This window comes from Amblyraja radiata, chromosome 19, assembly GCF_010909765.2.
Source record: "Amblyraja radiata isolate CabotCenter1 chromosome 19, sAmbRad1.1.pri, whole genome shotgun sequence".
Lineage (NCBI taxonomy): Eukaryota > Metazoa > Chordata > Chondrichthyes > Rajiformes > Rajidae > Amblyraja > Amblyraja radiata.
The window spans coordinates 5725497-5753443 of record NC_045974.1 but is presented as its reverse complement, the minus strand read 5'-3'; the positions used below and the strand labels follow the sequence as shown (position 1 = coordinate 5753443).

Sequence of the window (27947 nt, the reverse complement as noted above, 5' to 3'; positions counted from 1 at the left end):
TTGGCATACCTGTATCTTAGTTGAGCTGAAGGGTCTTTCTCTTGTATGACTGATTATTAAACAGGAGCACTAGTCATTTCCCTTAGAGAGAAATTGCTGGAAGTGTGTATTGCAGTAAAGTCAACATTTGGAAAACAAATTCTGGTGACAATTTGAATTAATTCGGATCCCCGTTCTAAAGTTGTGGTGCTTAGTTTTCTTTTTGGTGCTGAATTGATCTGTTGTATATTTTAAAAAATGCTTTTTAGTTTTAATTTTTAGCTTTTAATGTTTCTTTTTTTTTTGTCTCTTAGGGGGTGAAACCAGCCAGTTTTGACAAGGTAGCAATCCCCGAGGTTAAAGAAATAATTGAAGGATGTATCCGCCAGAACAAGGATGAACGGTGAATGTCTTGACGGTTGCTATCAAAATCGTGTGATATAAAAGTTGTAATTCCAAATATGAATCTTGCCCTTTTGTATAAAAGTCAAGAGTCATGTAGAAAATTAGTTTGGACAGCCTCAATGTTTTGATATGTAATTTGGGAGAGGTTGTAGTCCATAATTCACTGCAGATTTGCATTTTTACCCATAATACATGGTACTGTATAATTGAAATCGGAAATGATAAAATATGCAGTAAACTTATTTTGAAATTACAATTGAGGAAAATAGCTGGAGGAAGCTTGCTTTGCATTTCCCTGCTTGCGATTGGCAATTGTTTGAAGTTGAAGTTGATATTGACTGTGCAAGTATTTAATTTTCTCAGAAACATTAGTTATTTCAGAGAGCACCAGAATTATTATTCATTTTTTTTTTTGTTCATGTGATTTGTAGGTATGCAATTAAGGACCTTTTGAGTCATGCCTTCTTTCAGGAAGATACAGGTGTGCGTGTAGAGTTGGCAGAAGAAGATGATGGAGAGAAACTTGCAATTAAGCTTTGGCTGCGAATTGAAGATATTAAGAAACTTAAAGGAAAATATAAGGATAATGAAGCCATAGAATTCTCATTTGACTTGGAAAGAGACGTTCCAGAGGATGTGGCTCAAGAAATGGTAGATTACGGAGTTCTGACAATTAATTTTGTCCAAAGCTTTTGAGTCCCAATTGCAATTATTGAAGTTTATTGACAGTAAAATAATTTATCTTCAACATTGCTAAGAACAGATGTTCTATAATCTTGCTTTCTCTCAAAATTTTCTTTGTGTTGCCAATACAGTGATGTAATTTTTTGATTTTAATATGCTGTTCTTAATTCAGGTGGAATCTGGATTTGTAGCTGAAGGCGATCACAAAACAATGGCAAAAGCCATCAAAGATCGTGTCTCACTAATCAAACGAAAGCGGGAACAACGGCAGTTGGTCAGAGAAAAACGGAAAAAGCTAGAGGAGCAGCAGAAAAAACATGATCAACTGCAGCAGCCAAAAGCTCAGCAAGGAGCTAGTGTCACTCAACCTGGGGGAGGACATCCATCTCAGTTATCTGCCACGGCTGTCCCTTCTGCCCTTTCTGTAACCCCACCAACCCAAGTTGAACCTGAAGAGCCTGAAGCAGATCAGCATCGTCTACAATACCAGCCAGCTGGAAACTCTGTTACATGTATGTGGCTTCAGTTGGCAAAAACAGTCAAAGAAATTGTTCTTTTTAAAGCTGTACAGGACTTTCTGAAGTCCATTGAACGAAGGAATGATACTTTATTATTACAAATAACATGTCACAGTGAAATTCTTTGTTTTGCATACCATACACAAAGTATGCAAAGAGTCGCCACGTATAGGGTGCCAACAATGTTACAAAGTGTTCAATGTCTTGGCCCCCCCCCCCCCCATGCCAGGTCCCTCTTTGTTCTCGACAGCCCCCACCACGTAGGGTCCCTATATGTTCTCTCAACGGTGCGTCCTTGTCCAACCTCCGTCATCCACCGTAGGCCCCCTCTGAAATTTGGATGGTAATGTTGAATAATTAAATAATCTGCACAAAATTGGGACACAAGGTTGTACTTTTACCTTGTAGAAAAGCTCACTGATTTTAGTTAATTTGTGAGATTAAACATCTTATTGAGATGCTTAGCAAGTAAATGGAAGTAAAGTGATATTTGCAGAGAGTGTTTATGTTGAGTTTTAGGCAAGATCTGATGTACTGGTTCAAGAAATGGTAACAATGGCACATTTCACACCTGAGCAGCTTCGAAAATTTGCTTGAGCTTTTGCGAAAGAAGAAAGTAAAGTGCTGCTTGGTATTTAATACAAATAGAGAACAAAATAGGGACTGGCCAAAATTACAGTGAAGTGCTAAGTGCTTAATTGAAGATTGTACAATAATAATTTGATTTAAGAACTTCAAGCCAATTGAATAATAATTTGTGAAAATGTAACACTAATTTAACTTAATAGATGGACAGTGGGTGTATTGTGGTTATAGTGTGTGGGAGTTAAAGGAGTCTAATGGGATTCAAAGCAACCAAATCTCTGGAAAGTTTGTCGCCCAAGAATATCTTGAGCTGAAGTCTGAGATTCAAATATTGTTATAAATAAGAGTGTAAGAATGGAGGAGGGAGAAGATGGAGACAATTCAGAAGAAGGGATATTTAGAAAGCTAATTATAGGACAAGGTGATAGAGCATGGTAATGATATGGATGATAACCCGAGCATGATAATCATATGTAAGAAGGAACTGCAGATGCAATTTTTAAACCGAAGATCGACACAAAAAGCTGGGGTAACTCAGCGGGACAGGCAGAATCTCTGGAGAGAAGCAATGGGTGATTCGGGTTGAGACCCTTCTTCAGACTGGTTAGGAATAAGGGAAACGAGGGATATAGACGGTGATGTGGAGAGATAAAGAACAATGAATGAAAGATGCAAAAAAGTAATGATAATAATATAACAGATTTCAACAACAACAAGTAAGATTAATGGTTTTAAAAGATCAAATCTAAAAGCCCTTTGTCTGAATGAACACACTGGCAAGATAAATTAATGGCATACGTAGAGATAAGTGGGTGCTTTCTTCATTTCGCGAACAATGCATTTGAAAGTTAACAATTTTGGGAGCCAAATATTTCAGGATGCACAAAGATTAAAATGGAAAATGTGGAATTGAAAAGCCATTTGTACCCGAGAAACTAAAATAGGTTTGGTATTGGGGATAATCTTTATGCTAGATGAAGCTGAAATCCTACCAAAAATGGTGGATGACCAGGAGCAAATGTTGAGTCAAGAGTATTTAATTGTCATATGGAGTGAAAATGGAACAATGATTTTGTCCATGCTGCGGCATAATAGGCCTTTAAGACAGTATTCATAGATTAAACTATAAACAAAAAAAATCAATGATCTTTAAATAAGCCAATATTAGTGCAAAAAAGCCAAAGTCCTGAGTGCAACCAAGACAGTTCGTACTTCATAGTTTAGTTGGTGTGTGAAGTGTTCAAGAGCCTGATGGTTGTTGGGAAGCAGCTATTCTTGAATCTGGAAGTTTTGGTTTTCAGACATTTATACAGTACTCTCCATAATGTTTGGGACAAAGACCCATCATTTATTTATTTGCCTCTGTATCCACAATTTGAGATTTGTAATAGAAAAAAAATCACATGTGGTTAAAATGCAAATTGACAGATTTTATTAAAGGGTATTTTTATTCATTTTGGTTTCACCATGTAGAAATTACATCAGTGTTTATACATAATCCCCCCATTTCAGGGTACCATAAAGTTTGGGACACAGCAATATCATGTAGTCTTCTTTAGTATTTTGTTGCATATCGTTTGCATGCAATGACTGCTAGAAGTCTGTGATTCATGGACATCACCAGTTGCTGGGTGCCTTCTCTGGTGATGCTCTGCCAGGCCTGTATTGCAGCCATCTTTAGCTTATGCTTGCATTGGGGGCTAGTACCATTCCGTTTTCTCTTCAGCATATAAAAGGCATGCTCAATTGGGTTCAGATCGGGTGAGTGACTTGGCCACAAGAATTTACCATTTTTTAGCTTTGAAAAGCTCTTTTGTCGCTTTAGCAGTATATTTGAGATCATTGTCTTACAGTAGAATGAACTGCCGGCTATACACTTCAGTCTATACACTTCAGAATTCATTACCATCAGCAGTTGTATCATCAATGAATATAAGTGAATCAGTACCTTCAGCAGCCATACATGCCCAGGCCATAACACCCCACCCACGGTGTTTCACAGATGAGGTGGTATGCTTTGGATCTTGGGCAGTTCCTTCTCTCCTCCATACTTTACTCTCGCCATCACTCTGATATGTTAATCTTCGTCTCATCTGTCCACAAGACCTTTTTCCAGAACTGTGGTTGCTCTTGTAAGTACTGTAACCCGGCCATCCTATTTTTGCGGCTAACCAGTGGTTTGCATCTTGCAGTGTCGCCTCTGTATTTCTGTTAATGAAGTCTTCTGCGGACAGTGGTATTAACAAATCCACATCTGACTCCTGAAGAGTTTTTTTGATCTGTCGGACAGGTGTTCGGCGATTTTCATTTATTATAGAGAGAATACTTCTGTCATCAGCTGTGGAGGTCTTCCTTGGCCTGCCAGTCCCTTTGCGATTAGTAAGCTCACCAGTGCTCTCTTTCTTCTTAATGATGTTCCAAACAGTTGATTTTGGTAAGCCTAAGGTTTGGCTGATGTCTCTAACAGTTGTATTCTTGTTTCTCAGTCTCATAATGGCCTATTTGACTTTCATTGGCAAAACTTTGGTCCTCATGTTGATAAACAACAATAAGTGTTTCCAAAAGTGATGGAAAGACTGGAGGAAAGACTAGGTGCTGAGTGCTCTCTTATATGTGCACTAACTGAGGCAATTAAACCTTAGCAATTACAAACGCCAGTGAAGCCATGTGTCCCAAACATGATGGTGCCCTGAAATGAGGGGACTATGTATAAACACAGCTGTCATTTGTACATGGTGAAACCAAAATGTATAAAATGGCCTTTGATAAGCCTTTATAAATGTGCACTTTAACCACATGTGATTTTTTTCTATTACAAATCTCAAATTGTGGAGTACAGAGGCAAATAAAGAAATGATGGGTCTTTGTCCCAAACATTATGGAGGGCACTGTACCTTCTTCCTGATGGCAGGCATGAAATAAGAGCATGGCCAGGGTGATGTGAGTTCTTGATGATAGCTGCCTTTTTGAAGCAGCATCTCCTATAGTGATCCCTTTCATGGTCAGTACCCGTGATGGACCAGTCGGTGTCCACTTATTTTTGTAATCAATTTTGTTGGTGAGTCAGGCTGTGACGCAATCAGTCAATATGCTCTCCACGATACACCTGTAGAAGGTTAAGAGAGTATTAATCAACATACTGAATCTCCTCAATCTTCTAAGAAAGTGGGGGCATTGATGGGCTTACTTTATGATTGCATCCATATGTTGGCCCCAGGAGAGATCTTCAGAGGAAGGCACTTAAAGCAATCAGTTGTCACTCATCCAAGGGCTGAATAAACAAAACAAAACACATATTTCCTTATCAGGCTAGGAAGTTCTTAATTATGTTGCCTGTTCATATTTTCCTTCTCATCATTGTTTCTTTGTCCCTTATTTTCTCAAGGCCACACTGCGTAGCCATGAAGTTATCTTCAGCTGTGCTCTCACTAGATGTCGATAACATGACCTTTTCCAATGCACTTTGTTTTCGTGCTCGTGGTATTTTTAATTTGTGCACTGGGGCTTCTCTGCTCTTGCTTTCGAGCTAGCAGTGTCTTCCAAAACCTTATGGAGAAACTTGACATCGTGTTTCTGGCTACATTTCCCCCCCTTCTGATCCTTTGAGTGTTTGGCTAATTGGATCACACTGAACCTTGGTTATATTTCATCCTGCACAATGTAGATATGAGTCCTTGCCATGTTACAATAATTTCTACAAGACAGGGCCTTGCAAATAGCATTTTAAAATATTTGTGCTACTCCTAAAGCACAATTTCCCTTAGTGTTTACTTTATACATATTTTGCTAACTCTGGATTTTTCAGTTCTTATCCATTCTTATCTAACATTTCACCCTATTCAATCTTTAATTTCATTTTTGCAGAACTGTTCCATGTTTAGCTTTCATTTGATCCCACTTTCGAACACTTAAACATCTTAAGGTTTACATTTTATATTTTAAAGTTAAAACCTTTGCAATAATAATAATATGGGAGACAATCCTTATCCACGTGAAATTATACATTTATACTCTTGTTCTGAATATCATCCCATCAGCTTTTTAAAAAATATATTCTTCCCAATTTCTCCAGTGTGCTGAATGAGCTCAATGAATGTACTATGGACATTAATTGAATCCCATTTGTATTAATGGTTGTTATGTTTAATTCTGCACACAGTTTTATTCCCCACGTCAGACGTTTGTTACCAAAACTGGGGTTTGAATTGGTTGTTCATTTCACTACTTAACAATGCATAGTGATAGTTAAAAGCAGTTTGATTAAACTGAAAATTGTGCATGCATTTTATTCCATAAAAAAACATTATCTGAAAGATTTTCTTTGGTGTATTTTTTTGTGTAGCCGATGGCACTTTTGATAGTGGCCAGAGTTCATCTGGGTTTTCAGATTCCCATCTTAGTCAAGCTGTTTCCTATGGTTCTGCTCAAGAACAGCATATTTCATCCAGCCAACCTCCTGGTTACAGTTCCCCAAACGTCCAAGCAGCATCACAGCAGCTCAGTGGCCATCAACAGTCCACAGGGGTAAGTGTATTGGGCTGAATGTCCCTTTGTAAACAAGATTGTAAATTAATGAGACTAATTCAGGAAACCATTTTTGAGATTTTTAAGATTTGATATACATTTGGAAATTTCTGATCAATTTTCAATCAATTTATGACAACTAATATCAGAATCTTGATTGGTCCATGGTAACTGTATGGTCTGATATGTATGTTGTCATTTATTAATTATAAATTATTTAAATATAGTGTTAAATTAAAACTTACTAAGCCAATTGGCATCTTTACCACCTTTTTCACATTTCAGAAGTAGAATTTATTGCAGATTATTTCTCTTGCTGATGCTTGTTATTTTTGTGGGTGAAATTTCATTTCCAATACAAAAAGCATCTGATATTTGTTATCTAAATTCCAGGCATAAAATAATTCTAATAATAATCAAAACCAATTGTAAATCTTAAGAAAGTAATGTGGCAGAAAATTGGCCATAAAGCATCAGGACAGGTCTCCAAGAAATGTTTATTTGCAGAATATAAATCGCCTGTAGTTCTGATAATTTGGTTTGTCTTTATTACATGCTTCTGGCATGTTAAATTATTTTATTGATTGATGCACGCGACATAATTTCTGTTGATATCAATATTGCTAATTTGCACAAATATTATCATGCATCCTCATGGAAAATGCAAACCACCCTGAATTCCTTGCATTGTTTTTATTTTGAAGTGCACATTTATTGGTATTCTATGGAGTTTGCAGGCTGCTTGCAGTACTTTTATTCTTCTATCCAAGAAGCGTACATTGGATTTTTTTTTTCCTTTTGAGCACTCTTGGATATGATCTGATGCTGACCAGTAGTAAACATAATGGATAACACTAGCAGAATCAATGCTGTTATATTTGATAAGTTTAGACTACCATAGTGCTAATTCTAACCAGTTAATCTGAATTTTGAAGCAGTGATAGCTACCTCTACATGCCCATTGCAACTAAACTTGTAAATGAATGGAGAGTTCAACTTAAAATCAATTCATTCTTTATTTCTTCAAGTTGAAGGAAATTAGCATCATCGTGTGAATTTTGTAAAGCCCCATTTCATTTTTTTTTCCTTATCGTTCATTTGCAAAATACTATAATGAACACTGTCACAAACAGCTTAGTTTGTCTTGCTTATGTACATGTTGACATCCAGTTTACTGTGGGTCAGTTGATATGTGTTATTTATATCTTTCCTTTTTTTTCTCTTTAGCTTCAAGGTCGTAGCATGTCTGTATGTGTTCCTCTCCTTTCCACCATCCCTGATTCACCCTGCGTTTCTAGACGGTCTTCCACACCATCACTGGTTCTCTCTGCATCTCTCCCACCCTATGTTCGGGATACCCATGAAGAAACCTTTGTAGAAAAGCTATCCAAAGATCTGGAAAGTGTCCTGCCTATGCGCTCTGCTCCACCATGCAAATTGCGTCGCTCCAGCCTTCCATGTATTAGTTTGAACGCTGTATGTTCTATGTGACTCATGAGGATAAGTTATCATTAAATACAAGCTACTTTGGGCACAAAGTTTTACAATAAAGATGAGATTTAGTTCAGGGTCTTTGATTTTACTTCCTCTTTTTTTAAGTAAGAATTGTAAAGACAAAACTGCATTTTAGTATTTCTAAATTAGGAACATTTGGGGAAAATATGGCCTACAAATTTTAGTTTGTTTTTAATTATGCAAAGTAACTGTAGTCATTCAGCATGCATTTATTGGAATAAGTATTATTACCAGTAAAAAAATCTTGGTTCATGACGGATACAAAGATTATGGCACAAACGTAAGGTGTAGAAAATGACAGTTTGATTGTAGGTTGGAAGTATTTCAATTAACTGAAGCTAAATAACTTCAAGGTATTACCATTTCTGGAATGTAACTTCTTTAAATTTAAATCTTCAAATAATTTTTGACATAAGAGGGTTATTTTGATCGCAACATATTTTGGGGTAAAATAGTTATTAGTCAATTAATGGCATACAAAATATTTCGGCAGAAAAAGTCTACCGAAGAGAAATTTTAATACAAGATTTTGGTATTAGGGGAAATGAAAACTGGTCACTTCATTTAATAAAGTAGATAAAGTTATATTGATATCTGAAGGACAATACTTGAAGATCAAGCCTGGGGATGCAAGTTTAAGATGTAAACTTTAGTGAAATCTCTTTCATATGCAGTATCTTTTAAGATGGAACTGCATTTGATTGTAAAACTTGTGGCCACAATTGTATTTAATGCACTCATTCGGTTCTTTTAAATGTTGTCTATGTTTGTCCAAAATTTCTGCTATTATTACTCTATAATATAACTCCTAGTGAACTGCTTTTTTTTGTGATGCATTTTTAATTTTCTCAACTCTGATTTGAGATTTTTGTCTTCATGTTAAAGCAGTCCCCATCTCTTGTTCATCCTTGTGGGGGAGTTACATCACTACTAGAGACTGGTTCATATCCATCTATTCCTGAAAGACCATTTTCTTTCTCTCCACCACCAAGTTTTCCTCTGAAATCTGCTAATCCTCAACGCCGCAAAAGTACTTCCTTCCTGGAAGCTCACACACGCCATTTTCAACCAATGCCGAGGCCCATGGGCCAGAACATTCTTTCTCCTGGTGATTTTTCAAATCTGAATGCTGAAAGCTCAACCGTGAAAGGCTTGGTAACTCATAGATCTGCTAGTGAACCAATCCATATTGAAGGTCAAGTGCAACCAGAGCTAGTGCATGCTTTTATTGAAAGCCGATCAGGATTGTGTCACTATGAAGATATTCCACTTTTGGGTTATCCAACAATTTATCCTTGTAATATTCAGCTACAGCAAACTTTGCAAGAAACATATGTTACTCATAGTAACTTGCCTGCATTTGCACTTTCTTTGCACCAAATTCCAACTGATGTAAATGTACAGCAGCAGATTTATTCCCAGCCCTTGGGTGTGGAGGAGTCCTTGAGTGGTCCGACTTTTCTCCCTTGCCCAAACCGAAATCTGATGGGACATGCATCTCAGAAATTACAGGTGGCTTCTCACACAGTACCAGCTCATCTTTCAAATCTACCTTCTCATCTCCAACTGCCACAGGACGTGACACAAGTTCATGGGCAACACAGGAACGTTGGAGAACCCCAGGCAGTATTTCCACTGACAGCTCAAGTATTTGTACCTGTACGGGAAGATAAAGATGCTCAAAGTGAACCTGCAACAGCAGGTCTTTTCCCAAGAAGCTGTGTTGGGGTAATGAATACTGTGCTCTCCCTTCATCCTCTCCCTCATTCTGCACCAGCTGTTCCACAATTAAATGAAAGCAGAACTGGGTCAGTCTTTGATTTTCAAGTTTCTCCAGTTCACATGGAAAGTAATGGCAATCAAATTCCTTTTACTCCATCTACTCCAAGAATTTACAGAAGTCGACGGGGTTCATTGGATCTGAGTTCGGAGGACGGCCAAGGAACTGGAATGTACAGTAGGCTTCAGCCAGTAACTGAAGAACAAGTTGTTTCTTTCAGTTCAGATACTCTGGTACTTCCAGGAGACTTTCTGCTGAGGAGACAGCCAAGGTCAGAAGAGCTCTCTCAGAGTCTCAGTCCACAGCGTTCAAGTGACTCTGGTCAGTCGAGTTCCTCAGAAACACGAGAATTTCAGTCACCACCACCTGTGGGTTCTGCAGCTCCATACTTCAACTTACCATTGTATCGAGAGCAGCAACAGGTTTTGTCGGAACATGGCACTGATAATGAAACATTGCAAAGTGTGTCACTTTCACTGGCTGCATATCCATCAGTGTTTCAAGCAGCCTCAGGGACAGCATGTTTATACCTCCAAGTCATGGAAGGATCCAGTTCCCATCCTGTTTCATCCCAGCAGAACTTCCCACTGGATCACAGTTCTGCAGATGGACATTGTCTACCTTTGGTACTTGAGTTTCAGGTGTTCTTGCCTTTTGCTTGAAATGCTTAGTATTTTAGATGTCAGAAATGACCACTGGGAAGGGGATGGAGGGTGGGGTAGAGGAAATGCGTAGCAGCCTGCAAATCAATAATGATTTATATTACCCCATGTCCCGAAGGAAAAATAAAGCCTATTTTGTTCAGGATAGAAGTGCTGTAGCTTAGTTGCTTTTGATTCAATATTTAATAAAATTCAATTCTTCAGTAATAAATTGGAGCAGTAGACTGTTATTTATATGTATTTGAGCATAATTATAAAAGATTTTTGTAAGTATTCAGCAGTAATATTACTCATTTAAAATTTCACTTTTTTAAAACTTGGATATAATTGCAAGTATCATAGCATATATCAGAAGAAACAATCACCAAATTAAAATTCATTTAATAGTTGTAGTCTTCCTGATTTGTTATCTGTACCATTAATTCAATATTGTCTAAATATCAAGCAGGTACAAATGCAGAGCCAACTCCCTTCCGCCAACCTTCCTCTGGGTGTGACCTCTCAGCATTCTTCTTCACAACCGCCACCTGGTTCTATACAGCAGACAAGTCAGGTAATGATCAGTGTACATTGTACACGAGTGCTCAATTGTATACTTTTGAAATTGAGTCTTGAAATTGTGGTAACCTGGCAAATTGACTATTCTTGGGAGTAAAACGTATTTGTAAAATGGAGCACTGTGTGTGAAATTTCAGAAGATTCCAAGAAGAGAATTTAGTTGCGTGGCTGTTTGTTTCTTTCTGATAACTATTTCACCTGGATTCTGCGACATCAGTTTGAAGTTAGATTGATGGCACTGTCTTTCATTACTGAATCTCATGCTTTGTTTTGTTTCTTGTAGTTTGGCAGTTACTTCACCCCAACGTATCTTCCACAGGTAGAAAATTTATTTCTTCTTTAATAATTTCCCCACTTTTTTTCCTTCTCAAGACGTAACTAAAGTATTTATTGATTTTACAAAAACCCCAACATTTTATTGTCCTAAAAACAGTGGATTGAGATTGCAACATGCCAATTTGTTGCAAGGCTGTCATTATTTAGACAAAATGATTTTATCTGGCCAATATTTACTAGGTAAGTATTGCTATATCACTCTGTAATTTGGTCATAAACCTGGTACATTTTATTTTGTCATCACATTTAGGATGGGTTATGATCTCTTAAATTGGTATGTCAATCTCCAAGAAAAACAAATACATATACTTTTCAGATTCAGATTCAGATTCAACTTTAATTGTCATTGTCAGTGTACAGTACAGAGACAACGAAATGCAGTTAGCATCTCCCTGGAAGAGCGACATAGAATATGATTTCAATAAATAAATCTTTTTACTTGTATACAGACATAGTGTTTTTCCTGTGGGAGGAGTGTCCGGGGGGGCGGGAGGGGGAGGTGATTGGCAGTCACGGAGGTACATTGTTGAGTAGAGTGACAGCCGCAGGGAAGAAGCTGTTCCTGGACCTGGACCTGCTGGTCCGGCAACGGAGAGACCTGTAGCGCCTCCCGGATGGTAGGAGGGTAAACAGTCCATGGTTGGGGTGAGAGCAGTCCTTGGCGATGCTGAGCGCCCTCCGCAGACAACGCTTGCTTTGGACAAACTCAATGGAGGGGAGCGAGGAACCGGTGATGCGTTGGGCAATTTTCACCACTCTCTGCAGTGCTTTCCGGTCGGAGACAGAGCAGTTGCCATACCATACTGTGATACAGTTGGTAAGGATGCTCTCGATGGTGCAGCGGTAGAAGTTCACCAGGATCTGAGGAGACAGATGGACCTTCTTCAGTCTCCTCAGGAAGAAGAGACGCTGGTGAGCCTTCTTGATCAGAGTTGAGGTATTGTGGGTCCAAGAAAGGTCATCAGAGATGTTGACCCCCAGGAACCTGAAGCTAGAAACACGTTCCACCTCCGTCCCGTTGATGTGGATGGAGGTGTGCGTGCCGCCCCTAGACTTCCTGAAGTCTACAAAGCCCCCCCCCCCACTTAATTTCCCCACTTTTACATCAAACTATAAACATTTAAGGGCCTGTCCCACTTTGCGAATCTCAAAATCCTGGGCCGCCGCGCGCGACCGAGTGTCACTGCCTACACCACCACGCCTCACCGTGCGTCGTGACATGTAAAATATGTCGCGCAAATGACGTCCAAGCGGGGCAGGCCCTTTAATCTGCTTGCAGAGAAACTTAGCTGAGACACTTGGAGTGCAAAAGGTGGAGGTTTCCTAGACTGGTTATTCAAGTAGTTTAGGTGGATACAATGAAGATTTCATGACTGCACAAACTGCACTGTTGCTTATCTGCTGGTGGTTAACTTAAGTGTCCTGATGGTCATCAATGTGTATCTTGGCAAATTTACGTAAAGATTAGATGCGGGCCGTGGGCGGCACGGTGGCACAGCGGCAGAGACCCAGCACCTAGAGATCCAGGTTCGATCCCGACTACGGGTTCTTGTTTATATGGAGTTTGTGCGTTTTCCCCGTGACCTGCGTGTTTTTTACCGGTTTCCGCTCACACTCCAAAGATGTAGAGATTTGTACGTTAATTGGCTTGCTGGAATTGTCAATTTTTCCTATTGTGTATAGGATTGTGTAAGTGTGCAGGGATCGCTAGTTGAGGGGGACCTGGTGGGCCGAAGGGCCTGTTTCTGCGCTGTATCTCTAAAACGAAACAAAATGAACTAAAACTAAAATAAACAAGTCTTCATTTGTCAGATGCACTGGATATGAACTGGAACAATGAGATTCTTACTTGCTGCAACTTAACAGGCACTTAAAGAGAAGAACTCTGAATTTTTATTTTCAGTTTGTGGATTTGAACACCTTTCCAGAGCTAAACTAAGAGCTGGAGTACTTGCGTACAATATAATTAACCCCATAACTTTGTCTCTCCTCTCCCTCAGACAATACAGCTGCAGCCTGTACAGCATTCCTTGCCACAAGCGCAATCAAGTGGTTCAGTTCCAGTCCAAGTAGTTACTCAACATCAAAGTGTACCCATAATTCAGAACCAAATACTTGCTACTCAACAAGGACCTACTGCATCACAGGTATAATACTGAGTTAGTGTTCTTTTCTTTTGAGTTAAATCAAGCTATGATTTCTGGAATGTTGCAGCATCAGATTGTTAGAATGGAACATTTATTTCTATTCAGTGGCGAAAATTTCTCAACTATTTGGAAGATTTTGAAATGGAAGACAGAATTATAAATTGACAGCAATTCAGAGAACCTTTAATTTTGTTTATTTGAAACACACTAATAATCACAGAGCGAGTTAGTTATGCAGCAACAAAACCGCCCTTCAGCTCAACTTGTCCATGCTGATCAAGTAGTTTTCCTTAACTAATCCTATTTGCTTGTGTTTGCATCATATCCCACTTTTTTTCCGAGCCATGTACCTGTCTAAATCTCCTTTAAATGGTGTAATTATAGATGCCTCTACAGCTGCTTATGGCAGCTTGTTCCATATATCCACCACCCTCTTGGAAATACTTTAAAAATTTGTCCCTCCAGTCTCTTTTAAATCTTTACCCTTTCGCTTTAAACCTGTGCCTTCGGGTTTTAGATTCCCTTACCTTGGATGGGGGTAGGGAAGAAGAGAGAGAGAGAGTGAGAGAGTGAAAGAGCGAGACTATGACCATTCATCTTAAGTATGCCCCTCATGATTTATATACTTCTATGAGGTTACCCACTGATGAGGTTACCCTCCAGAGAAAAAGGTTCCATCCTCCATGACCATCTGACTCCTAATTGAACTAGACATTATTGCCTTTATCAAGCTACACAAAGTAGATGTGCTATTGACATAAGGATAACATTTACTTAACATATTAAACATGGTGAACATTATGGCCCGAAATTTCCAAAAAGTCTGGTGGTTTCACTGGCATTTACATGCTAACAGTCAGATTTGTCAAGGGGGGGAGGGGAGGGACGGGCAGTGCCCATAATGGACTGGGCTGAGTCCACCGCTCTATAAAACCTCTTACGTTCCAGCCCATGATGCACCCAGTAGAATAATTTCTACAGTTCACCCGTAGAAGTATTTGGCGGCATTCTGAATCTCTCAACTACTGACAAAGTAGAGGAACTGGCATGCCATCTTTTGCGATTACCTCAATATACTGGACCCGGGCCAAGTCATACTATACGTAAATGCCCTGGAATTTGAAACTGCTATCTCTTCACTATCTGGCTTCACTGGCTTTGTTGAAGTTGAGAGGTTGCAATTGCAGCTCCAATCATTTCGGTGTTCTGTTTCTCTACACCGACTCATCACCACTGTCATAAGGAATAGGAGTAAAATTAGGCCATTCGGCCCATCAAGTCTACTCTGCCATTCAATCATGGCTGTTCTATCTCTCCCTCCTAACCCCATTCTCCTGTCTTCTCCCCATAACCTCTGGCACCTGTACTAATCACATGTGATTCAGCCAACGTGTCATTGGCGGATATATATTGGAGTTGTGTTTAGTGCTACAGTTATGGAGTAAAGGGTAGTGAGATCACTAATGCAATTAAATGTCTTAAAAACCCGCTACCTTTTGCTGTAATTCTCACTACAAATTTCAGCTTTAAAAGGTCAGAACATGATTAGACTAGTGTTCTCCTGCATCCTACCTGAATAATGTCATGTCTCTCCAGCACCATCTTGACGGATAAATATTTTGACTATTTTGTTGAAACTAGCAAACCCCAGTTTCTGACATTTGTTCTTTCCGGATTTTATCATGCGTTCAGCATTGGAGCATTTTCCTTTAGAATGTTTAATCTCCCTGCCAAACTTTGATGTGTGGCCAATTTCAGAATCTTAATTGGTTTCTGATGAAGAAAGTACTGAACTTATGTTGTCAGTTTTTATCTTGGAATGTAACATCCTGATAATTGTTATTTGAAACATTAAGAAATATATTTTATAATGGCTAATTGTTTCTAAATGTTTGCTTTTAAATCTTTAAAATCAGACTTTCTACTTGGGGTGCCACTAAGACTCCGTTGATTTCAAGATCAACAAAAAATGAATTTTCCGTTGTGTTAATTTGAGAATCGGAAAAATGCTTATAGATTTAAAAGGACACTAAGGATTAAAACTTACAAGAAGAAATTATTATGCCTGCTGTTATTGAAAGATCTGGCATATCTGTGGATCTTTAAGCAGGTGAAGCAAGGGAATGTATACAGAATATAAGTGCAGCAGCAGTCTTTAATAAGTTGATTAGATGGAGGGAATCCTGAGAAAAATTTAAGTCTGAAGATTGTTAAGTTTGCTGACTTAAGTGTATTAAGCACTGAATTCATATCATTTGAAAGATCAGTCACCTGCAATCGTTGTTATATACTTGAGCTTGCCACTGTTTGTTTGATTGAAAGTAGATAACATAAATTGAATTGTGAAGAATCATGTAGTGTTGGAGTAGCAATGGAGGTAGAAATTTGTTGCTTAGAAAACTGAACTATAGAAGTTTGTTGCAAGCTCAACATTAAATGGTTGTTTTTTGGTGATGACAAGAACTTATACATTTCCACAACTTCTTGTCTTTTACAGAATTACCCTACATTGTTACCCGGTGTTGCTCCTAATCCTGTGAAGTCTTCTATTGGTGTTCAGTCCACTGTGGTTTCACCACCACTATCAATTTCTACTGAAGTTGTAACCCAGCCGGTTACTCAACCATCATATCACATTCTGCCTGCCACAGGTGTGGCACAATCCTACATTGACTTTTCAGCAGGTGGACAAATAAGATCACTGCAACCTGGAACCACCACTATTCAGAACCAGATTGGGACTCCAATGCAATTACAGACACAAGCATCGCAAGAGGTATTATAGTAACAAATATTTCAGAACATTAAGTGCAACCAATGTGCAATAAAACAAATTTTGCTTCTTTGTATACATGTTAATTTTGCACAAGAGATTTTATGATAGTGTTGGTTTCAACAATAGCTGCAATGGCATGTTCTACAAAATAAAAGTAAAGACTGAGAGGGAGTGAAGGCAATAGATTGAAAGATGGCATGTCTTGGCTCTTTTCCCATTCTTTCTTTCATTTTGAGTTAAGTTCAGGAGATTTTTTTCAAAAGCGCCAAGAACTTGATTGGATAGAATTTTAAATATTATGGGGAACTCCTCTTTCCCATTGCATCCTTTTTCTGCCATACAAATGATTAGGAGAAGAGGAGTGATGTGACCTATTCTAAATGCAGTTTGAAGACATGATGGATTCCTTCCCTCATACTCTGTTACCTTCTACCTCCCACCCAAACGCTCAAGAAGAATAGGTGTACTGTGAATATTTAAGAATAGAAAGAATGCAGGAAGTGACAAGAAGTAAAATTGTGGAATAATATTTTTGTTTGTTTCATCAGTTGCATAGATTATTCTACCAGAATTTCACTTCTGGCATTTCCTTTGACTCCTAACAACTTGCAGAACATTCATTTTAACTTTGTATTTCAAGTAAGAGGTCATCCAGATTCCTCAGTGCAGCAATATTATTTGATTTTCATGTGAACAGTATTCAACTTTTCTACTCTTCCTACCAAAATGGGTAACACGGCATTTAATAACATTATACCCTATCTGCTAAATCTTTGCCCATTTACCAAACCTGTTTCTCTTCCTTCAAAGACTAGCTGATCTAGTCTATACAATAGTGTCACAACCTTCCAGTGAAAGAGGAATACGATTCCTCTTTCTGTTCTTGATAAGCCAATGTTTCCTTCTGCCATATAGGCAGAACCATCATCTTTATTTCCTGACACTGTACAGTAGCAGCTGTGCACATGGTTCAATGAAGATGTTCTAATTGAAGAAAACATCTCTCCAAGACTTTGTATTCACTATTTGGAGATGGTTGGAAGTGGTATCTGGCTAGTGAAGTCTTTATTTCCAAGTATACACTATTCTGCAAATATTTTGAATGAATACTGAAGCCACATGCACCTCATTGCTGTTGAGACATGCCTGCTGCCTAACTACTCCAATTTGATGATGCTTCCAAACCGTGTAACTTAAATGCCATTCCTGAGCATACCTTGTCAATAAATTATATTGCATTCTTTCAAACTTGTTTGGCTATATAATACTTTTTTTCCCCCAAATACTCCCTATCTTTGTATTCTCTAGTCCTATTGTGCTATATTTTGAGGCCACTTGATCTTTGCCATATTCTGCATCTCCAGCAGCTAAAACTTTAAACTTGATGCTTGCTTCCTATTCCTTTGTGCTGGTTTTTAGTTGATCACATTCCTGTTAATGGTTTTGGAGCTGCAAATACAAATGTTATCATTATTCTTTGCTGTAGTGTTCGATTCCATTACCCTTTCCCTTTTGCAGAACTCCTAGTTATTCAAGATGTCATGAAGAGTCCTCTTGTTCAATCAAATATAATCGCCTAAAGACCTATTTAAGTAGACTTTTATGTTGAAATATTAACAACCTGTTATAGGGAAGAATGCTTTGCTTGTTAAGTTTTAATTTGCATATCCAACATTAAATCTGATTTTACTTTCTATAATTCTAGATACCCCAGGCATCCCCACAGACATTGTCTGTTGAACAGATATACCAATTGTGTTCATTGGTTGACAGGTAATGATGAAATGAATTTCAGAGATAAAAAATTAAGGTTCATTTTGTATGGCAGTGCATGTCACTAAGGTTCACCGAGTTGCAGGTATATCATTGTGCAATTGGTTTGTGATTCACTCCAGCTGTGTAAAGCAGTTGAACTTTTTAATAATATAATTATTATATACAGATGTGAAATTAAGAATAAGGAATGTGTGATTTTTTTTTTTCACTGCCAGGGATTCTGATGGGACTTCAATTCTGGGGTTGCTTCTTTTAGGTTATGTTAGCCACTTTGTTTCTTGTTATCTGTTTGGATGGGGATTGTCTCCATTATAGCAACTTATTAGTAATAAAGAGTGCCATAACGCAGGCTCTTGCCCAGTGGTGGTTAAATTGTTTTGCTTGCAGCAAGAGTTATGGACATTGATCAAGGGACAGGAGTTAAATCCCACCATGGCAGCTGAGGAGGTTCGATATATATAAATAATGTAACTTGGATTGTCATAATCATTTAGTTAACTAGCATAATTTTGGGGGGTTGAAATCTGCCATTCTTACCCAGTCTGGCCTATCTGCACCCACCAATGTGGTTGTTTCTTAACAGCATTCAGTTCGGGGGCAAATAACAATGGTGGCTTTGTTAGTGATCTGTGTTCCTTGACAGCACAATTAATCGTTGCGTGGTGATATTTAATATTCAAACAGCGAATCTATACTTTGGCATGATATTGGTAAAAAATGTCAAGATGCATTAAAACGCGTATGTGCTTGGTGAAAGTCTGACAGGAAGCGAAGAAAATTAATAAATTAAAGCTTTTAGCACATGCTTTAACAGAACAGTCAATTCAAATGAAATGAAAACAAAGGCATAAGTTCTGATTCTGATCTGTATTATGTACAGGTAGTTTTGGTGTAAAATGGCAGTTTTGTTCCTATGAAACCTTGCTTCATAGAAAATCGCATTATAACAATCGGTTAGTGGAAAAGGGGGGGGAAGGGAGAGAGTTTGAGACTTGCTATAACAGTTATTTTTACTACAGGATTTTTAAAAGCAGCTTTTTAAAATGGCTATATGATTATTTTTGTGACTGCAAGCTAAAAATACTAAATTCTCTGACATTCGTCAATAGAAAATCATTACAATTTCAATGGCCTCCCACGGTGAAAGTGACAGACTGTTCTTGAGATGATGGTGTCTGATACTGCGGGGAAGTCGTATGTAAAGAGGATATTCTTCCAGTACTAATTTCCCCCCCCCCCCCCCCCCCCCAAGTCACTTTTTTTTCCGCTTGCCAATTTCCAAAGTAACTTTTAAGTTGGTCTTTTTTAAGAACTGCAGATGCTGGAAAAATCGAAGGTAGATAAAAATGCTGGGGAAACTCAGCGGGTGAGGCAGCATCTACGGAGCGAAGGAATAGGTGACGTTAGATGAGGCTCCCACCAGGGTCTCTACTAAATCCCGTCGCGCTGCTCTCACTCCCCATCTCCCCCACTCGCAACAAGGGCAGAGTCCGCCTTGTCCTCACCTTCCACCCTACCAGCCGTCACATACAACAGATAATCCACCAACATTTTTGCCACCTCCAACGGGATCCCACCACTGGCCACATCTTCCCATCTCCTCCCCTTTTGGATTTCCGTAGAGACCGCTCCCTCCGTAACTCCCTGGTCAATTTGTCCCTTCCCACCCAAACCATCCCCTCCCCTGGTACTTTCCCTTGCAACCGCAGGAATGCTTCTTGTAGCTTTACCTCCCCCCCTTGACTCCATCCAAGGACCTAAGCAGTCTTTCCACGTGCGGCAGAGGTTCACCTGCACCTCCTTCAACCTCATCTATTGCATCCGCTGCCCTAGGTGTCAGCTGCTCTACATCGGTGAGACCAAGCGATCGCTTCGCCCAACACCTCCGCTCAGTTCGCAATAACCAACCTGATGTCCCAGTGGCACAGCACTTCAACTACCCCTCACATTCTGAATCCGACCTTTCAGTCCTGGGCCTCCTCCATGGCCACAGTGAGTCCCACCGCAAATTTGAGGAGCAGCACCACATATTTCACTTGGGTAGTTTACACCCCAGCGGTATGAACATTGACATCTCCACAATTTCAGGTAGTCCTTGCTTTCTCCCTCTTTTACCTACCCTTCCCAGCTCTCCCACAGCCCACTGTCTCCACCTCTTCCTTTCTTTTTCCCGCCCCCCCCCCCCCCCACATCAGTCTGAAGAAGGGTCTCGACCCGAAACATCACCTATTCCTTCACTCCATAGATGCTGCCTCACCAGCTGAGTTTCTCCAGCATTTTTGTCTACCTTTAAGTGGATCTTAGTTCCTCATTGAATTTGCATTATAACCAATTCAGCCTGCAGACCCGGTGTTCCCTTTTTCATCAATTGCTCTGTATCCAATTCTGGGTAGGAAAACACATGTTATAGCAGAATTACTTATATTCCAAACATAGTAATGTGAGCTTCAAAATACTTTGAAAAACACGTGTTTGAGATGAGTTGATTGTTGACTTTTGTGGTTTTCAGTGCCCACTCTGATGTTGCTTCAGGCATGAGTGATGGAAATGAAGGTCTTACAGCAGGTGGTGGAAATGAAGGCCTTCCAGCAAGTGGAAGACATGAAGGGAGATCAGCAAAACGGCATTATCGCAAATCTGTGAGGAGTCGCTCACGTCATGAAAAAACATCTCGACCAAAGTTACGAATTCTTAATGTAAGTAACCAATGTTTCAGCTAATTTTGTTCAAAAAAATAAATAAAAATAATTGGTATATGTGATGGTTTGAATATCTACAGAAGATTTATCAATGAATGGCTTTTAATGTCTTGGAAATGTTTTCCATATTAAATACAAAATGTGAAATTTGCACTGATTTTTAGGTTTCAAACAAAGGAGATCGGGTTGTGGAATGTCAGTTGGAAACGCACAATCGAAAAATGGTTACCTTTAAATTTGATTTGGATGGTGACAATCCAGTAGAGATAGCATTTATTATGGTGAGTAAACAAATTACTCGAGTTGTTTAAAATGTAACAATTGATGTTGACAAATATGTAAGATTTATTGTGGAAAGTATGTTAAATTTATAAGCGCAATTTTAAATAGTCTACAATGCAGAAGGGGCTCTGAGTTACAGATGGAATATACTTATGGAAATTCGACTTTTGCAAATTCTTCAATTTTTATAGCATTTTGAAGATTGTTCATTTATGGCTGGATAAAGTATATATTCCATTCATTTAAATTCTGAGTAATGTTAGGGTGAACAATGAATTGAACGAATTATAGGATGTTTTTGTAGAGTAAAGTGGCATGGGTAAATATAGAAAATTGAGGAATTTGTTAGACAGTTCTCAGGAACCCTTCAGCATCCTTGGACTTTCCTGTACTTAGTCAATTGTTATGAAAGATTTTAAGTGAAGTGATGGAAGAAGATGGAGCTGTTGTCCAGAGGAGAGATTTAGAACTTATGGTACATGCGTTAAATTTTGTAAGCTCTTGACCAAGTTTCGAGGGATGTGGACCAAGCAGAGACAGGTGGGACTAGTGTAGCTGAGACATGTTGGCTGGTGTGGGCAAGTTGGGCCGAAGTGCCTGTTTCCACACTGTATCAATCTATGACATGGTAAGTAGGAAGGAACTGTATTCTAGTGGTAGAAAGTTTGATAAGACAGGAGGAGCAAATGTACGTGATTAGCAACAGAAGAAAAAGTTATTCTAGGATGTTTGCATTCTAGATTAGCTTATGTGGAATATACTTGGGGAACAGTGGTTAAAGCAAATGCATTATGACTGTCAAAGGTTATTGGATAAAGATGTGACGTGTGTGTGATGAAAAGAGATATAAGAAAAGAAAGGGAAGATGAACTATTTGGATGACTCTACCGAAGAACGTTCATACAATGGGTTTAGCAGCATCCTTTTTTCTGCTGTATGATTTTGTGGATCCATGCATATATAATCTTCATTATGATTTGTTTAAATTGCTTAAATTAGTCATAGAGCATGGAAACAGTCCCTTTGGCCCAACTTGCCCTTGCCAACCAAGATGCCCATCTATACTTGTCCCACCTGTCTGCGTTTGGCCCATATCCCTCTAAATCTATCCTATCCATAGTCCTGCGTAATAATTTGCATTGGAGGTCCCTGCACTAATACCAATTGCAATGCTAAATTCCAAGGATGCAATTGAATCACACTTGATTAGAAAATAAAATTAGATTGCCAGAATTATCTATAGTCCTTCCTGATACAGGTTCAAAATGAGTTTATCCTGGAGACTGAGAGGGAATCGTTTATTGACCAAGTACGGGAAATTATTGAAAAAGCTGATGAAATGTTGAGTGAAGATCCAAGTGGAGAACCAGAAGGCGATCAAGGATTAGAGACTGTAAAAAACCAGGTTGATGTTTGCTTTGGTCAAACACAGGTATGTAGTTGAATATTTTTCTATTTGCTTGAAAACCTTCGATAAATTTAAACCATTAATGCTAGTTTGTCTGTACAAGGTAACATTTTGTTTAAAGAAACTACTTGGAATCCGAGAACTGAATACAGCATGATGATTGTTAACGGAAGTTGACCCGGCTATCTAATGTAATAGCATAACATTTTTCCTCATCATGCCTGCCTAATTAGTAACGTAATGCAGCCATGTTCGCTACTGCGCATAGTTGGTGGATATAGTTTATTGGGTTGACATAAATGCAAAATAGAAAATGGACTAAATGTACAGGAAGGAACTGCAGATGCTGGTTTATACTAAAAATAGACACTAAATGCTGGAGTAGCTCAGTGGGTCAGGAAGCATCTCTGGAGAAAGGGAATAGGTGACATTTCGGATCAGAACCCTTCTTCAGACTGACCAAAAGGTTTAAAGAAGGGTTCCGACCCGAAACGTCACCTATTCAGAGATGCTATCTGACCCGCTGAGTTACTCCAGCAAGAATATAAAATTGCAAATAATGAAATGTATTATGTGCACATAATGTCCCACAAACTACATATCTTGTCTGTTTGATCTGTGTTGCTCTGTATTTCTTTTTCGGCTTACCCCCTTAAGCCTTAAATTACACATCAGACTGTCTAGTTCCAGAACAGAAATTGCTACTTATAGTGCATGAATGAAATGTTGCCATCTCCTACATAATTTCCACTATGTTTTGAACTGAAATTCAGCTATCTAAATATGTGACTTTCTCAGATTAGTTTATTGTCACGTATATACATTGCACAAGGGTGCAATGAAATTCCTTGTTCACATGAAGCTTTTAGGAAACAATGGAATGGTGCAAAATTGTAAAGCAATCTGAAGTTTTGAAAAATAAAAGTACAATAGTAGAATAACTGAATAAGGTTGATTTAGTTGTGGAGTCTAATAGCTGTGGGGAAGAGCTGTTTTTAAATCCGGACATCTAAGCTTTTAAACTTCTGTATCCACTCCTAGAAATGAATGAATTGCATTCCCAGAAATGCATGAATTGCAATTCTAAATGCTCTGCATTTTGCTTTCCCTTCCACTTTGCTAACTTGTATTTTTTTAACTATTTGAACTTTGGCCAAAATAATATGTTTGTGTTATCAATGGTCTCAAGGTTGCTTCCCTATTATGATCTGCTCAGTCTGCAATTTGATGACTTTTGCAGTCTCCCATCCATCTTTAAGTTGCCCCATTTTCACTAGGATTGGTAGATGAGCAGAAGCTAATGTGTCTTGGCATGTAGTTTTCATGGGAGAGTAGGAATGTGTTGAATGAATGCATTAACACCAATGTATAATGTACGCATAATATACATTTTCAGAATGCAGAAGGCAAATACAGACAACAAGAAACTCTAATATCTGTACCACTTCAGTTAGGTAAGTGCCTTTTTTAAAGAAATCTTAAAAAATGAATTACAGAAAAATTGATGATACATAAAATTAAACTAGCTTTGTCAGCATTCCAGTGTGAACATCATTCATCGATTAAAGATTCTTTGTGACAGCAATGTAAAAAGGAGGGCACTCAGCAAATCACTGCTTTCAAATATTAAATAGAAAATGTATGACTCATGATGGGATTCAAATTAGCATTCAGAACAGATAAAGCTGCGTATTTATAAGATTTTGCATAATCTAAGACTAACCATTACCCTTCTGGTGGACTGCCCCAGTTTTTCGGCATTCACTCCCAAGCTGTTATTTTTTTTACATCCTTTTTTGTTTGCTTTAAAACATTGAAACTAGCCAAAAAGCATAATTTTTCTCATCTAGGAAGCACTGTAGTCCCAAGAAGAGTTCCATTCATCCCGTGGACACCCAATGCATCTCTCCATGATCACACTGTCGTAAATGTAACCTTGGAAGAGGGGCAGGCAGTTAATTAGTACAGACCCCTCCCTTCCCTTTTCCCTCTCCCCTATATTGATGGCCAGCTGCCTGAGCCTATGAATGGTGGGTGCACACACATAACAGTGAGAAGGTCCCCACATCGATTATATTCCCCCCCCCCCCCCCCCCATGTAATCATATAATTGATGGGACTGAAAATTCTCGCATTCCATACAAGTATTAAATTGCAATTATGTTATTTGCCTTCATTGACTGTGCTTAACTGGCAACTTTATTTCTGATGTTGTAATCTTAATGATTAGTTGGTGCAGTTCTGGCATTTTCCAGTAAATCTAACGGGGCCAATAAAGGTTGAAGAATTGTATTAAAATTACATTTAAATTTTGTGTATTGACATTTAGGTACACAGGTGGGCTCTGCAATGCAAGTGGTCCATTCAGCTGGAAGACGATTTATTGTCAGCCCAGTTCCCGAGAGCCGATTGCGTGAACCAACATTATGTATGGGCGTCACTTCAGTTAAAGAATCTTCAACAGGTACTGCCATTGGATACAGGAAAGGAGAACCATTTTCATTTCCTTGCTGGGTATAAGATAATTTTTAAGACATAAGTTACTGTACCAGATAGTTACTAATGTAGAATTACGATTAGAAACTGGAAAGTAACCCTTTACTTTCCATTGGATATTGTATCTATTAGGATCGATTAGACTTTTTCAAGAATCCAAACTTTATTTCAGATCTATGATTTATTCTAAAATGCTTTCTACTTAAATTTGTCCAAACGATTACAAGATTACAAATATTTCGGAGAGAAGGCAGGTAAAGTTAAAGATCAAGTTGAGTCATTGGCCAAAAAATGTTGATGAGAAACCATCTATGAAAATGCACATTTACAAACATTAAAACGGAAGCTTTCAGAAAAGTACGGTTGAACTGTGTCTAAATAAAGCAGTAGTTGAATGCAAGAGCCATTTTGCTCCACTGTTCCAAAATTCTTGCAATTTTCAAATACTCTGACATGCCTTTCATAAATTCAAAATGAATTTCACATTTCCAACACTGAACTCAATGAGTCAATTTGTTCATGCAATTGATTAGCATTCCTTTGAATCCGTAGACTTGGTTTAGACCATTTAACTTTGTGCCTTCAGCAAACTTGTATCTAGTTTCCATCCCATTGAATTATTTTTTAAGATGTGTGTAGGTGCGATCCTAACAAAGGGATATCACAAATCACTGCATGCAAGTTTAAGTGAATATATCATAATCTCTACTCCCTAATGAATTCAATACTTGTATCAATGACTCACTTGATCTCCTGAAGAAGGGTCTCGACCCGAAACATCACCCATTCCTTCGCTCCAGAGATGCTGCCTGTCCCGCTGAGTTACTCCAGCATTTTGTGTATACCTTGTTTATCCTGCTTAATGCCTTCTGCATGTCCGTGTAAATAATGTTAACAGATTCTCCTTTAAATACCCATGGTACTAATGCTTTAAAACAACTGTTGGGTTTAGAAAGGATTGGAATCATCTTTACATAAAGCAAAAGTGATTACGGTGATTAAATGTGAATTGCTTTCAGGGTTGCTGGTTTGTATAGAATACCACCCACACCAGTGGTTTAGGATGCATTTGAATGGATACAGATATCCACTTGTTGGAAACTTTGGTTCTTTAAATTGTAAATAGATTAAAATAGCTGTGCTTAGATGGCATCCTATTTGTTCTAATTGAAATTTATTTGTTTTTCAGCTGTTTCCCATAGTCACAATCTAAACCTGTCACACTCGGCTTCTTCAGTGAGTTTGCAACAAGCCTTTTCCGAGTTAAAGCACAGAGCATTTCAAGAGGGCCCTAATACTGCCCCTCCTGTCTTCAACCAAACCATTCCACAATTTCCTATGGTACATCCAGAAATGGCTAGCATTGGACAAGGAGTTAATACCCAAACAGTGGTGTCATCCTCAGCACCAGCTAGTCTATTAATTCCAGGTTCTGGATCTCAGGCCAAGGTGCAGAGTATTCAATCACCACCTGCTGATCAATTAACTAATGAAACCGTTACTGGTATAATTACCTCCAATACTATTTTGCTGCCTCCAACCTTGCAGCCAGCTCAGCATTCAATTGATGGCACCTCTGCTAATGTAAGTGTTCCAACTTGTGTATCTCCACCACAGTCATCCCAGCCAAGTCGGCTAATAATTGGAGACCCTGTCATAAGTGATCCTGCTTCAAGCTCTGTATCTCCACCTCTGACGTCACACCTGGTTCAACATTTAATTGGAGGAGCTGCAATCAGTGGAGGGTCCTCAACCACTGTTTCTCCGCCTTCTACTCAGACTGTGATATTGCAAGCTTCTCAACAACTTTGTGGTGGTGCTGTGGTCAGCCTGCCAGAATCGTCAGCCTCACTGAGCACATTACAGGGCCAGACAGAGATTTTGTCCAGTACAACCCAAGTTGAAAGTCAGCAGATGGGTGGTAATGGCATAACTCTGGCAGCCTCCACTTCATTACCACCCACATGTGGCATTCAGACTGCTGTGAGCCAGTCCATTGTGGTGCAAACAATTAGTGCACAAAATGTTACCCTACCTCATACTGTGGGTGTGTCTGTGCCTTTTGCAACACAGTTCTCTGTCCCAGGCACAGCACCTGCACAACCTGTTTCCAGTGTTTCCTCTGTACAGCAAACACTGATTCATAACCAACCTCAAACAGCTTTTCTTCCAAATCAACCCCATATTCATTATTCTGAAGTCGACATCGATTTGAATACCAAAGGCACTGGCATTGATGATATCAAGACATTGGATGAAAAGCTTCGTTCGTTGTTTAGTGAACATAGCACTGGAGGGTGTCCTCACATTTCAGCACCTTTGGAAATGGGATTAAATGCAGAGTCTGCTACAATTGAGAGTTTGATTGCTGCAGGAAAAATAACTGGTATCCCAGGGACTTCAACAGTTAGTGTCCCATCCTACCCAGTTACCACCACAGGTTCTATCATACCTCCTTCCAGTTTACCTCTTGGCCCTACAGGACTTCCATTGACTATCCAGCAGCCTTCGACTCCGTCCAGTTATTCAGCAGTAGTTTCTTCTATGCCCAATGTCATTTCAACCACAGGGCGACCAGGCACGCCGCCATCCAAACCACCACTTGGCAGATTACTGGTGAGTTGACCCAGAGCACATAAAAATGTATGCAACATTTATAAGAGAGTGTGAATAATAATGAATAATAACTGAAGTTTTCAAAAACACCTATTTTTGAGTGAATTAATGTAAGCATTAACATCTCTTTTGAGATTGTGATGCCAGTCTGAACTGTACTAAATCTTTGTTTTTAATCTTTCCTCCTCTTCATCCAATAAT

General features: G+C 38.9%; 1 protein-coding gene across 14 annotated transcripts in view; it reads left to right on the top strand.

The window, feature by feature from the left end:
* The window catches only part of wnk1 (WNK lysine deficient protein kinase 1), a 104941-nt gene that overhangs the window by 54137 nt on the left and 22857 nt on the right, over positions 1-27947 (top strand). For 7 of the 14 annotated variants that reach the window (XM_033037523.1, XM_033037529.1, XM_033037530.1 and 4 more), the window contains 17 exons: positions 294-382; positions 816-1035; positions 1241-1580; positions 6514-6695; positions 7923-8171; positions 9096-10616; positions 11098-11205; positions 11494-11529; positions 13547-13693; positions 16191-16469; positions 18175-18242; positions 20755-20941; positions 21109-21225; positions 22485-22658; positions 24031-24088; positions 24964-25098; positions 26320-27746. In XM_033037523.1, the coding sequence (XP_032893414.1) occupies positions 294-382; positions 816-1035; positions 1241-1580; positions 6514-6695; positions 7923-8171; positions 9096-10616; positions 11098-11205; positions 11494-11529; positions 13547-13693; positions 16191-16469; positions 18175-18242; positions 20755-20941; positions 21109-21225; positions 22485-22658; positions 24031-24088; positions 24964-25098; positions 26320-27746 (5337 nt within the window). The remainder of the gene's footprint in view (positions 1-293; positions 383-815; positions 1036-1240; positions 1581-6513; positions 6696-7922; positions 8172-9095; positions 10617-11097; positions 11206-11493; positions 11530-13546; positions 13694-16190; positions 16470-18174; positions 18243-20754; positions 20942-21108; positions 21226-22484; positions 22659-24030; positions 24089-24963; positions 25099-26319; positions 27747-27947) is intronic. The other 7 variants (XM_033037533.1, XM_033037536.1, XM_033037524.1 and 4 more) reach the window with 6 other exon arrangements.